Here is a 13,298-nt window from a genome sequence, read left to right as displayed (position 1 = left end):
AACTACAGACTATTTTGAAATAAAATCAAAAACACTGAACAGCGTGTGGCTGAGTTCTTTGCTCTTTGTAATTGTGTTTTGGCACTTTGCCTCCCTGAGCTTGTCTTTGGCTACCTCATCTGCCTGATGGATCTCAGGTAATAGAGTGTGTGTAATCATAATTAACTCATTACTAAATATCCTTAACCACATGGGGCATTTATCTGTGTGTGTGTGTGTGTGTATGTGTGTGGTTACTTAATCCATTTGTTCTTTTTATCTCACTTTGAAGTCTTGATGGGGGCTCTCAAAGTCAGTTTGGCGCATTATGAATTCTGTATTGTTTTTTTCCTCTGCAGTGCCTCGTTAGCTTCTGGTGATGTGCAAGCTCCACAATCCTGATAATGAAGCACTATTAGAAAAGGGGGGGATACAGTTTAATATATGGATGGCTTGTGTAGAATAGATGAGCAAAACCAGGCTAGACGAGCTGTTTATGTCTTTTCCAACAACATTTACTCTTTACAAGCACTTAGCTGTAGCCATCTGGTTTGTCAGTCATGAATTTATAACCTCTGGACCCAAACACTTTAGGTTAAATCTTAAGCAAACACTGCCAGGATCACCCATGGAGGCTTATGTTGGTTGAAGTTTTGGAGGCGGTTTAGTGCTGCCGTCTACTGGTAAAACAAGATGCTTTAACAGACGTAGCCTAGTAGTGGCTGGTGTTCGAAAACGTGATATAAATGAAGAAAAAATATGTGATACATGACATTTATATAACTTCATATCACTGAATTAATACATTTTGTATTTATGGTACCGTGAACACACCTGTCTTTACCTGAGAAAACACGATGAATATGCTGCTCATAAACTAGAGAAAACCTTCTCGCACTTAAGCCCCGCCCCTCTGCCGTCATCCACCAATCTAGACACCGACAGTTTATCAAGCCCCGCCCGCCTCAGTGTGAGCCTATCAGAATGCGAGGAGCAGCTGGATCGGCTTCAGCAGGTGGAGCTCGCGCGGACGGTCCCCATGTGTCGTTGGCGTGCAGGAACCGTGCAGGCGTGGCTGGAGGTGATCATGGCTATGCCGATGTACATACGGGCCTGTTCAGACAACGTTAAAAGTGGGAAGGTAGATGTGTGACCTTGTATTATACAATCTACACTTATTATTCATAAACACGTCTACATGAGTCTATAATTATCATGATTAATAATCATATCAGCTCTGAATAATTTTGTGCTGAATGTAAGAATCCCACATCAATATCGGTGTGTTTTGTTAGGTCTTGTTAGTTCTTACAGATGAGGACCTAGAATTTGTTTTGGGTATCAGTAATTCAATGCACCGCAGAAAACTCCGTCTGGCAATTGAAGACTACAGGGATGCAGAATCAGGACATGGGTGAGACATAAATACACCTTTAGTCATAAAAATGATATCATAGAAAGAAAGGACCCCTGCAGATCCTTATTGCTCTGTGAAAAGGTGAAAGGCTGATCTTTCTAAAATTTTCAAAGTCAGGTGGTGTGACTACAAAACCATAATGCATAATATTATTAATAATTCATGATATTCTTGAAAATATCATGATGTACATGTACTTTTATCCTATTAAAAAAATATATTCAATAAAGTTTAAAAATAATACAAGATCAATACAGGTTCAGACTACAAAATTTGTGGCATAATGTTGATTACCACCAAAAACAAAAAGGCTTGTCAAATATTATTATTTTTAGAGCGTTTAAATGACAACTTTTTCTTGTAAGTGGTATATTTTTCCTAAACCATATGAAACCAGCATGAATAAAAAGTATTTTAAGCATTTACTTCTAGATTTTAAAACTTATTTTCCTTTTTCTTTATGGTGGCCATGTGTTTCAGCCTTTCTAAAGCAGCTGATCTGGATCATCACTGGGTGGCTCAGGCCTGGCTGACGGATGTGGGTCTCCCTCAATATTCCCAGTTCTTCCACACTCACCTTGTGGACGGACGTCTCCTGAGTACACTCACGCGCACCGACCTAGAGAAACATATGCACGTTTCTAAAAAAGCCCACCAGAACAGCCTGCTACTGGGAATACAGCTGCTACACACGCTCAGCTTTGACAAAGAGGTAAAAACACACACACATAAACCAGAAGCTGTAATCCTGGCAATTCCCACAGGCACCAAACCTTACCAAAAAGGAACAACAACCGTCACAAACACACATCAGAAAAGCCCAGTTTGGAAAAACAAAAAGTCTCTATAGTAAGCTAAACAACAAATAACCGAATACTGTTTTGCTGCAGATTTTGCAGTCCAGACGATTTGAGTGTGAGAATCAGAACACAGACCCTGTAGTGTGGACTTGTCATCGCATCATCAAATGGATCAAAGAGATTGATCTGAAGGTACCAAAGAGAGAACAGCAATGCTAACAGAGAAAGTGTAGGTGCTGGTATGTCTCAAGACTCAAATACTTTTGTATTTAGGAGTTTGCTGACAGTCTTCAGAACAGTGGGGTTCATGGTGCTGTCATGGTTTTGGATCCCTCCTTCAGCTCTGACACCATGGCAACAGCTTTATGTATTCCAAGCAACAAGCAAATGGTCCGTCATCACCTCAATGAAGAGATGAAGGCACTTGTCAGTGCAGCCAGGTTAGTATTGAAGTGCTGTCTAAGAACACTACACAATCATAATAAATGTCTCTATATATATTGTAAAATCAAGAGGTGAAGAGACAGTCGAGTGGTGCAGATTTCTCAACAGATGTCTGTATCTGCAGGGCAGGGCTTGATCAGGAAGTTGAACCTTTGGGGACTCCACCCACACTCCACCGACAAAGTTCTCTAAGCAGCTCATCACCCAGTTTTCATGACGATCAGCAGTCTTTAAGGAGGGTGAAGGTAGAAAACTAAACCTTGAATCTCATACTAATGTCACCTTTAGGGGGAATCTTTTGAAACCTGTCAAGAACATGTATGGATGGCAACATCAAAGATAGAAATAAACAATTATAAAAGAAAATAAAGGCCCGTTCACTCTAAGAATTATAACTATAACTATATTAGCATCCACACCAGCGGATGATATCGTTCTGTTTATTCTTAGTGCGCGCTGCAGTTTTGTCGTCTGTCGCTTTAAATGCTTGAGCTCTTTGAAGCAGGATATATTCTGATTGGTTGTCAGTGTTTGTAACGTTCAGCTGGGGGGGGGGATAGTTCTGAAAGTGATTCCAACAGTATTGTTTCTCTGTGCTGTTATCATTATAGTTGTGGTGGGGACTCTGCTATTGGTGTGAATGAACCTTAAATCCTACTTTTTGTGACATTAAACGCATTACATTTGAGTACCTCCACCCCCAAATATATATTTATTATTTTTTTAAATAAAAAATGGATTGTAGTATTTTTATTCTGTCATCATTTACTCATGTGGTTCCAAACCTGTATGATTTTTTTCTGTTGAACATAAAATAAGGTATTTTGAAAGAATATCTCAGTGTTTTTTTGTCCATACAGTGGAAATCAATGGGCTCCAATGTTGTTTGGTTCCCAACGTTCTTCAGAATATATTATTTTATGTTCCGCTGAAGAAAAAAATGAATACAGGTTTGGAACGTAGTAAATGATGTTTCATTTTTAGGTCAACTATCCCCTTAAAGGGTTAGTTCACCCAAAAATGAAAATGATCCCATAATTTACTCACCCTCAAGCCATCCTAGGTGTATATAACACAATCGGAGTTATATTAAAAAACATCCTGGCTCTTCCAAGCTTTGTAATGGGAGTCATATACACCTAGGGTGGCTTGAGGGTGAGTAAATTATGGGATAAATTTCATTTTTGGGTGAACTAACCCTTTAAATGTAGCCATTTAACACTTTATCCTTTGCATAAATCTCTTTGCACAACCACTTCTCTTCTCAAGGTCTGTGCTCTTTAGTTTCCTTTGAGCGTAGTTCTCAGTAACAATGCACCCTCAGAGAGTGAAGATTTGTATTATTGCTTGAATAATTCTTAAAAGTCAAATATTTGTAGAACCAGTGAATCAGAAATCTGATGGATCCATTTCTTTCTGCAGCAGCAGCTCGGTCTCAGCCCAAAGAATTTCACTGGACGGAAGATCAGTCACCAGAACAGGTCCGGCTCATTTCCAAGAAATGGACTTCAAGAGGTCTCGCTTCAGCAAGAGCGTTGCCCAGTTCGACATTTTTCTGCTGCCGAGCTCACTAATGTCTGAGTCTTTCTCCTGTCTAGACTACTGTTGAAAAACATGACACTTAAGGCTCCCAAATGGAGGGATTTTCTTTTCTTTTTCAAGGTCAACACTGAAGAAATCTCAAAGAAAGTTCACATTTTCTGACTCTGGACTCTCAGTATGCCAGAAGGGGCCTTGGCATTGTTTTGTAGTGGACTCATTTGTCTCAAAGTGAGACAGAGTTAAGCATCCATTTGAAAGAGCACATAACATTTATTTATCCGTTTAGATGTTTGATGACTTTTGTGTGGAAATTGGTGTTTTACATTGAATTTTAGCTGTTGATGTTAGATTTAAAACCACAAAATACTGAAGATTAGAATGTGAAATGTCATGTTAAATAGTGCATTATTATTCGAATAGATGATTATTTGAATTGAATAAAGTTCAAATCCACTGGGGTTCAGATAGTCATGTGGTTCATATTAGAATAAGGATCATGAGGATCATTGATGTCAGGTGATTAGCAGATCCATAACTAAAGGTTACTACTCATGCTTTCCCAATGACGGTGCACAATTTTTTATAATATGAAATTTCTCTTAGAAGCCCATTTAAAACCCAAACGGTTCAAACCTGCTACTTTTGTGTCCTAACTGTAAATCACCAACCTCATGCATAAATACCGTAGTTAGTATATACTAACTCCAAGGTCATGCACATTGGTAAGTTGTAGCAGAGGTTATTCTAATCGTCACAGCAAATGTGCAAAGATCAAAGATATGACCTTTGTAAGTTTTTGAAGCAGTGTAAGGTGCATATTTATATAGAGTACAAGTTCTCCATTTAAAAAATGGTCTTAAATTTGATTTTGTATTCATCTTTATGGTACTTCTTCCTTATTTTATCCTAGGACATTAAGACAAGAAACAATTATAAATTATTATTTATGAAAAATAATCAGCTAATGTTTTTTTTTCTTTTTCATTTGTTTCTTTGTTGTGTTATTTTTGAGTATTTCTTTCACATTTTTCTAGCATCTGTTTCACATCATACCTGTAATTCCCACAATTTCCCCACACAGGATTAATAATGTACTTAATTTACTGAGAAAAAAGACATAATAGGCCTACCCATCAGAGCACTCCTTATTCTGTTTACTATAAACGTTACATGACGTCCCTTAACTTAGACAGTTATGAGGAAGCACTTTGCCTATATGGTCAACCTTTGCCCAACATCATTAACATTGCCAGAATCACAACTGCCCATAAAGTAGTTAAATATTGTTGAGCGTTTGTTCCGCTCTAGGGATTTATGTTTGGGTGAACCCTGTTTCGACACATTTATGTGGGTGCTTCTGGTGATTTGAAGTACACCACCCTGACTGCCGATTAGTGTGATTAATAATGCTTGTATCTTAAAACCTGTAAAAGATTAGGTATTTCCTGAGAATCATAAATAAACTCTGTCAGAATGGCAACACATCGACAGTCTTCCTATTTTACCGTTAGGGTGAAAATATTAAAAGATGAATGAAAATAAGATTAAGACTTGACTGCTTAATCAGTTAAAAACTGGAAAACTAGTTTATAGTTCATGATTTTATTTCAAAATAAAGTTTCTCTGTAGCCTAGGCTACTATATATGAATTTTTTATTTGTATTCACTCTGGAATCATGCATCAATATCTGTTTCACTAAAAGTTTCAAAATTTGGTTCTGTAGTTTTATGGATCATCACTGCCAGGGGATGGGGAACTTTTTACCCCTCAGGGCGGGGCAGGAACCTGAATCTGAATCGGGGCAGGAACCAGGTCTGTTAAAGGGTTAATTTGGACTCTGTAGCTTACTATATATTAATTTTTTTTTTTTTTTCACTCTGGAATCATGCATCAATATCTGTTTCACTAAAAGTCTCAAAATGTGGTTCACATTAGGCTATATGGACCATTACTGCCAGGGGATGGAGAACTTTTTACCCATCCGAACACATGGGCGGGGCAGGAGATTGAATGAGTCTGTTAAAGGGTTAATTCTGGACTGCAGGGACAGGAAGATGTTCATATCTGTGAAACTTAAGGCCATATCGCTTTAAGGAATTCAAGTTCAGCTTCTTAAGGAATGTTACAAATGCTCTGGTATACGTGTGCATCATTGGATTAAACGTGGTTTCATCCAGGATTGAAACGGACTGGGTAAACACAAGGAAGGGAAGTTTTCTCGGTAAGACTCTTTTAGTGAACTTGACGTTTGGCTCGTTTTCCTGGTATGTTTGTTACTGTAAATATGGTTTTATAGCGCGTTCGTTTTTTTAGCCACGTGTTGTGCGCAACGTGATTTGTTGTTTATAATTATCTTTGCCTGAGAGGGGTTTTTTTGCGCCCTGCAGTGTGATTATTTTGAAAAGAATTGTTTATGGGGACGTCTGTTTGTGTAAAATTGTGCCATTTAACACGGTTGTTTTTCTATGTAAAAACTAGCTTGACAGACGTGTTTCACGTCTTTTGCATTAGATGTCATTCTTAAAAATGCGATCAAGTCGAAATTCAACTTTAAAAGTTAGCCTAAACTTTTTTTTAGTCCACTGTCTTGCGTATGTAATACCATGTTCTATGTTAACAGCACCTTTTTTGTCTTCTGTGAATGATGAAATGTGAGTGTAGCCTATTTCCTTCCTTCTAAGATACGATATAATAGGGGTGTCGCTTAAGTTTCTGGAACCCCGTAGCCTACAGTTTGTTGCCTCAAGCTCCTTCAACTGTAACCTTCTTCCCTGTTATGGTGCCCCTGTGTAATGTGAATTTATTTGGCTTTTTTTTGTGTGTGTGTCTAATCTGGTCTAAGTGGCTTTTGTGAGAGGGGGAAATTCTTGCCATTCCTCAGCGTAGATTCACTATCATAATTTTATCTGTCTGCATGCGTAGACGTGCTCAGTAAACTCAGTTTTCGGTCACGTACACTTTCTAAACTTTGCTTATGTTTAGAAGGAAGGAAAAATTGCAAGGAAATCGCATTCAACAAGTCAAATGTGCCGGGATGAAATTATGTATGCCATTGGAGACTTTAATCACCCTGCAAGAGTACAAACACAGATCTCATGAGCAACTGCCCACATTTTTCCATACACACAGCATAAAGTATGAGTCACTGCTGAAGGAAATAGATTCCACCATAAACCACCTGGCTCTAATCTACATGTAGGATTTACACTGACCTAAGACCATGAATTAATGGTGCTAACATGCTGAGAAATTATTAATTGTGTGGTAAGAACGCTTATCCCAGACCTGCCTGTACAGATAACCAATACCAGAAACTGTGTAGGCATGACACAGCAGTTATGATGTGCTTTCTTTAGTGCTTGTGTGAGTGTGTAACTATGAAACAATAACACATTGTCAGTAAAGAGAATTTAGGAGTTTTTTTTTTCTTTACTGGCCACCTTCTTTCCAACGTAAACCTTTCAGAGCAGAGATGAAATTTCACCAAAGTCTGTGTTCATGAACTCTGTGTTCTCTCTCTCTCTCTCTCTCTCTCTCTCTCTCTCTCTCTCTCTCTCTCTCTCTCTCTCTCTCTCTCTCTCTCTCTCCACTCTTGAATTGAACTCTTGAATTGAACTCTTTCTTCCATTTTCTTGCACCTGTAACTAAAGCTTGGCAGGCGAGACACTTACTTAATCTCATGGAAGTCATGCAAGCCTAACATGTCTACCAATGTGTGTGCAGACAATAAATATGCTTTGATAAAAACTTTATCACTTCTTAAACAAATGCCGGGTGACTGCTATGCTATTTTCACACAGGATTTATGGAGGGACTGGGCCTGGATCTTTGACGTTTATTGATTTAAGACTCTTTTATGATAGTCTGATTATTCAATCACATTTTGATGTCTGATGATTCATCCTTATTTGATTTTCTGTTCACAGAGCGGGTCAGTGCTCCAGAAAACAAAGTGGAAAATGAGATAGATCAAGTTTTCAGACATTTTGAAAGGCACTGGACGAAAAACAACGTGTCCGGAGGAGATTCAAGTCCATGGTAAGGTTTGGAAGCATGTCCTACAGCGACCAGACTCCACCCAGTCCCAGCAGGACCAGCAGCAGTAACTCTGGGGCACAGTATGCTACCGCTGCGCTGGGAGTGGGCCTCATCGCTTTGGGGATCGTCATGATTGTGTGGAGCGTGGTGCCGGCTGGGTCCGGTGGGAACAGCTCCAGACCAGGCATGGAATCCACTCAAGTTAAGGAGACCTCGTCCGTGGCTTTCGTCTTAGTGGGGGGAGGAGTGGCGCTGCTGCTGCTGTCTGTGTGTCTGAGCATACGGAACAAACACCGGGCGGCCAGGGGACAGGAAGCCGGCAGTACACCCGCTAACACACAGGGGGAGGAAGCTACGTGAGTACATATTGTTAAATACACACCCAGGTGAAATCACATTCATTCACTTTATGATGATATTTGCGCCAATGACGTGATATTTTTATTCTAATAATTAATGCAAAAACATTTAAAAATGCAATTTATACATATAATGACTTGAATACACTTCTTCTATGTTTTTTTTTTTTTTTAAGTTTCTGAATTAAATAAAATGTTTATTTATTTTTTGGGGATGTGTGAAGTCATAAATATCAGGTTGATGCAACCTCCTGATATCATAATGAAGAAAAAAGTCTTAAAGGTGCCCTAGAATTTGAAATTGAATTTATCTTGGCATTGTTAAATAACAAGAGAGTTCAGTACATGGACATGACATACAATGAGTCTCAAACACCATTGTTTTCTCCTCCTTATTTAAATCTCGTTTTTGAAAAACACCCCTGAAAAATAGGCGAATCTCCACTTCACACCGACTGTGATGCAACAGTCGGGATCATTAATATGTACGCCTCCAAATATTTGCATATGCCAGCCCATGTTCAAGGCCAGGCGGAACTGCGCAGCCGAATCATCGTCCGAATCATTTTTCTTCGAGAGACATCATGGCTTGCAAACGAGCGAAGCATGGCAGTTGCTCAGTGTTTGGATGTACAAATGAACACAAAGGTATTTTTTTAGTTCCTTCATCCGAGCCTCTGAAGAACCAGTGGGTTATGTGAATGTCTGATGTGTAATTGTTCAAGTTCAGACAGTTAATCTTTCTCTCAAAGTCGTTCAATACTGTTTATGCATCAGTAAATCAAGCCAGTGACTAAACGATCAACTTCACGTCGTTTCTCTTAGTAGGATGAAAATAATCTTACTTAAACTGTGATTAATATCCAGATAGCGATCAAAGAACAATCCCTTTCCAGTCGCCCAAGCTGTCAATCACACAGCGCGAGTTTATCTGGACACTTGCCAAAACTCGTTATGAAATCAATGACGCTGTTACACTGCACAACGAAGCTCTTACTGTACGTACATCATGTTTGCATTGGTGAAATCATTAGTGAGAGTGCAGAAACTGCATTGCAATGATAAGATCTTCATTCACGTGATCAACAGGCTTACACTGAAGTCTCACAGCAGCCAATCACAGCAGTGGGCGTTTACACTGAAGTCTCACAGCAGCCAATCACAGCAGTGGGCGTTTACACTGAAGTCTCACAGCAGACATGCCCCTTCAAACAGAGCGTTCAAATCAGAGGCTAAAATCAGGCTAGGAAAAATTTTAGGAGAAGAGCTCTAGGAAAGGAATCGATCCAATCCACACCCCAAAGATTTGTTCGGAGGCTCTAGGACTGACTCAATTCCGCTCCCCACAGAACAGATTTGGTCCTTGACCTCAAGTTTCATATTAAACTCACTACTCTACCACAGATTCAGGTCATCAACATGGTTTTATCTCTCAATTTCCCAATTAACATTTCATAGGAAATGTTAACATAAAGAGGACCCTTTATGACTGTGTGTCAAGGTCAGTAAATCTGTTAAAATATCATATAATTTGGCACGGTTGGCTCAGGTTGTAAAATGTCTTGCGGTGATTCTCAAAAAATGTATATTATTTATGAATTAATTTCATTAATAAAATAAAATAAATACAAATAGACAAATATTTTCACAAACTGTTAATATGTGCAGTGTACATTGACATAGGTGGGAAAAATACTTTTGTGCCACATGACTTTTTTTAGTTAATAAATTGACATTTTTATTGGAAATCAAGGTTTAAAAAAATAAAAATAAACTTAAGAACATTCTTATTTATTACCTTTCTGTTTAAAAGTTTGGGGTCAAAATGTTTTTGAAAGAAGTCTCTTATGCTCACCAAGGTTGAATTGATTTGATTAAAAAAATACAGTAAAACAGTAATATTGTGAATATTGTTACAATTTAAAATGGCTTTTTTCCATACTTTATTTAAATTTTAAAATGAAATTCTTCCTGTGATAGAACATTTTTCAGCAGTCATTACTCCAGTCTTCAGTCACATGATCTCTCTAAAAAAAAAAATGTCATTGTAATATGCAGATTTTCTGCTCAAGTAACATTTCTTATTATTATCAGTGTTGAAAACAGTTGTGCTACTTAATATTTTTATGAAAGCCATGATTTAAAAAAAATCTGCTTTCTTTTTTGTAACAATGTCTTTATTGATGCTTTAATAGATCAATTTAATGCATTCATACTGAATAAAAGAATTACGTTTTCATTAAAAATAAAACGATAAACGGTCTAAACGGTAGTGTATAACAACCTAAATTTGCTGTGTATGGTTGTAAATGGGTGTTTATTTTTGTATCTAGGATGGATCAGAACTTCATGGTCCCCACTTATGAGGAGGTGGTTATGAGTGGCCAGTATCCCATCACTCAGTCCTCGGAGCGACACAACAGCGTCACGCAGCTGCCAGCCTATGAGGAGCTAGAGGAAGATCAGCACATCGTACTGGATGGATCCAGCCCAGCACGCAGACCTTCATCCCAAATCGACCCCAGCACTGGAGCGGGTGGCCGCAGAAACAGCCGTCCCAGTCGCAAGCTGATTCCCCTTAAAATTAGGCGCATCAGATCGGACAACCTCCGAAGGAAAAGCTTAAGCGATATCCAGCAGAGCAACGTGTTCACCATCGAACCTCTCACTCCGCCCCCACAGTATGATGATAAAGACCCCCCACTTCCTCCTAACACACAACAGTGAACCGTGCTGGAGGTTTACACTGACATTGCAGTGTCAAAATGTGAAGAAGTGCGTCTACCTCCTTTATGAAATACTACAGCACTGAACTGCATACTACTCTTCTGGATAGGATGTCACTATCAACAGCACAGAGTTCACAGTGTTCTGTAAAGGTGAAGAGCCTTCAGGATGTCTTCCTGTGTTGGTCGTACATTTCCTGTTTAGGAAAAAAAAAAAAAAAATCTTAACTAAAAAAGCTGTTTGGAATAAAACCTAACTGGATTTTTGAAAGATGTTTACTGAACAACTGCTGGTTTTGATTTAGGCTGGTCTTGTTATTGCCGTTAAACTTGAAATTCAGCATCCGAGCTGCCCAGAACTTTATTTCATAGGACGTCCACAAGAACTTTCAAAAGAGATGTCAAACTATAAACTCTGAGTCACATCAGCACTGTTGCGTTTTTGCACTTATGTTTGTGTGTTTGTCTGGTGTGGAAGAGGGCATGTGATGTTTTGTAAATTTTCCATGAACTTCGTTTTAGTTTGTGTGTTGGCTTTAACTTTCTGTTTGTGTGCAAGTATGATTGTTCTTAGTGACCTTGTTGCCGGAGTGACAAACTGTGAGGTCATCCGTATGTGTCTTTCCTCATGGTTTATGACACAGAGAGGTTCTTTGACCCTGCAGCTGCTTTATATCACTCTCTCACCAACGCACACCACCAGACACTGAGAATTTCTTGTCTCCCTTTTTCGCTAACTTGGATACACAAACACTCAGTCTTTTCATTCCTTTATTTTTAAATTTCAGAGTTGATTTGTGTGAAGACAACTGTGTTTCTCATAGGGCAGCTGTGGCATCTCCATGCTGTGAGGTTCAAGCTCCCCGTCATCTGTTTGAGGCTAGCATTACTCCAAGATTTTCACATAAAGACACACCCGTAACTGGTTGTTATCGAAATCAGTGTTTCTTTTTCTGGAATTGTTGCTGGTGACACTGCAGTTTGAGACGTGTGGATGGAAAATGTTGCTGAATTTCATGTGCTATTTAATGATGTTATTTGTTTCTTCTGTAATATTTTTTTCTTTTTTCTATTTTGGAATATTCTGTTTAGGATTGTAATCTAGTATGGTATGAGAAATAAAAAAAAAAAGGTTTGGCATGTAGTTGTATTTAATCTAAAATATAAAAAAAAGATATATAATATGATATAATAAAAATGGTACCCTGCTTTAGATATTATGTTGTCTACAATTAATATTGCACCTACATTCCAACTAATGCTCATTAGAGTATTAGTAGACTGTATGTATCTTACACTTTATTTTGATGGTCATCCAACAGACTTTCAGTAACTTTGCAAGTATATGTCAACTTCTTCTATACCTAACCCCTTATTCTACAAACTACTACTCCTAAAAGTCTATTAATACTGTCAGTGCAATGTTACTTATACAGTAGTTGACGGAATGTCTAAAGAGTACCATAAAAATAAGTGTAACCTAAAAGTATTTGTCATGAGGGATGCTGATAACTTAAATATAAAGTGTGATTGAGTAAGAGAGAATAAATTCTGTCATCCAGAACATTACCTCTGTTTTAGAAATATTAAAATAAAAATGTTGATTGATTGTAGAAATAAACTTAATTGATACGTTTTGAATCTCTATTCATGGTTTATATTACCCAAAATAGGATTTAAAAAAAAAAAAAACGTATTTATTTATCCATTAGGTGGCAGTGCATTCATTCCAGAGTAACGCACTCAGATGAATTACTGTGTGCTGTGACACCATGGTCAATTTGAATCCATTTCTCTTTGAGAAACAAATGGTATTGTGTATTTCTATCTGCCAGCCACAGCAAAAGCCGATACTCACGAAACAATTTTATTTTTTAACATTTGGAATTTACTCTAAAAGTTCCATCTAGAATTGATGTATTCATTCAATTCACACCATGACCCTGACATCTGTTTAGTGGAGAATAATTCATTCTCTTTCGGTTCACTATA

General features: G+C 38.1%; 2 protein-coding genes across 5 annotated transcripts in view; both read left to right on the top strand.

Annotated features, from left to right (window-relative positions):
• The window catches only part of kazna (kazrin, periplakin interacting protein a), a 41,226-nt gene extending 36,585 nt beyond the window's left edge, over positions 1-4,641 (top strand). For all 4 annotated transcript variants that reach the window (XM_079895981.1, XM_079895982.1, XM_079895983.1 and 1 more), the window contains 7 exons: positions 915-1,120; positions 1,275-1,393; positions 1,877-2,108; positions 2,287-2,388; positions 2,470-2,636; positions 2,765-2,885; positions 4,063-4,641. In XM_079895981.1, coding sequence (XP_079752107.1) covers positions 915-1,120; positions 1,275-1,393; positions 1,877-2,108; positions 2,287-2,388; positions 2,470-2,636; positions 2,765-2,885; positions 4,063-4,221 — 1,106 coding nt within the window. In that variant the 3' untranslated portion in view covers positions 4,222-4,641. The remainder of the gene's footprint in view (positions 1-914; positions 1,121-1,274; positions 1,394-1,876; positions 2,109-2,286; positions 2,389-2,469; positions 2,637-2,764; positions 2,886-4,062) is intronic.
• Positions 4,642-6,225: 1,584 nt separating this feature from the next.
• On the top strand, positions 6,226-12,519 carry tmem51a (transmembrane protein 51a). The gene is made up of 3 exons (XM_079897134.1): positions 6,226-6,404; positions 8,110-8,577; positions 10,914-12,519. The coding sequence occupies exons 2-3, from the start codon at positions 8,219-8,221 to the stop codon at positions 11,305-11,307; spliced, it is 753 nt and encodes a 250-aa protein (XP_079753260.1). The 5' UTR covers positions 6,226-6,404; positions 8,110-8,218; the 3' UTR covers positions 11,308-12,519.
• Positions 12,520-13,298: the final 779 nt, after the last annotated feature.

The sequence above is a fragment of the Squalius cephalus genome, assembly GCF_949319135.1.
Source record: "Squalius cephalus genome assembly, chromosome: 16".
NCBI classification, from domain to species: Eukaryota; Metazoa; Chordata; class Actinopteri; order Cypriniformes; family Leuciscidae; genus Squalius; species Squalius cephalus.
Note: the sequence above shows the minus strand (reverse complement) of the source record. Positions and strands in the feature narration are given on the sequence as shown.

Bases quoted from the DNA above. Each gene is read 5' to 3' on its own strand.
- tmem51a (XM_079897134.1), top strand. From the start codon at position 8,219: ATGGTAAGGTTTGGAAGCATGTCCTACAGCGACCAGACTCCACCCAGT. The intron at 8,578-10,913 runs GTGAGTACATAT...TTTTGTATCTAG, and splicing joins ACACAGGGGGAGGAAGCTAC to GATGGATCAGAACTTCATGG.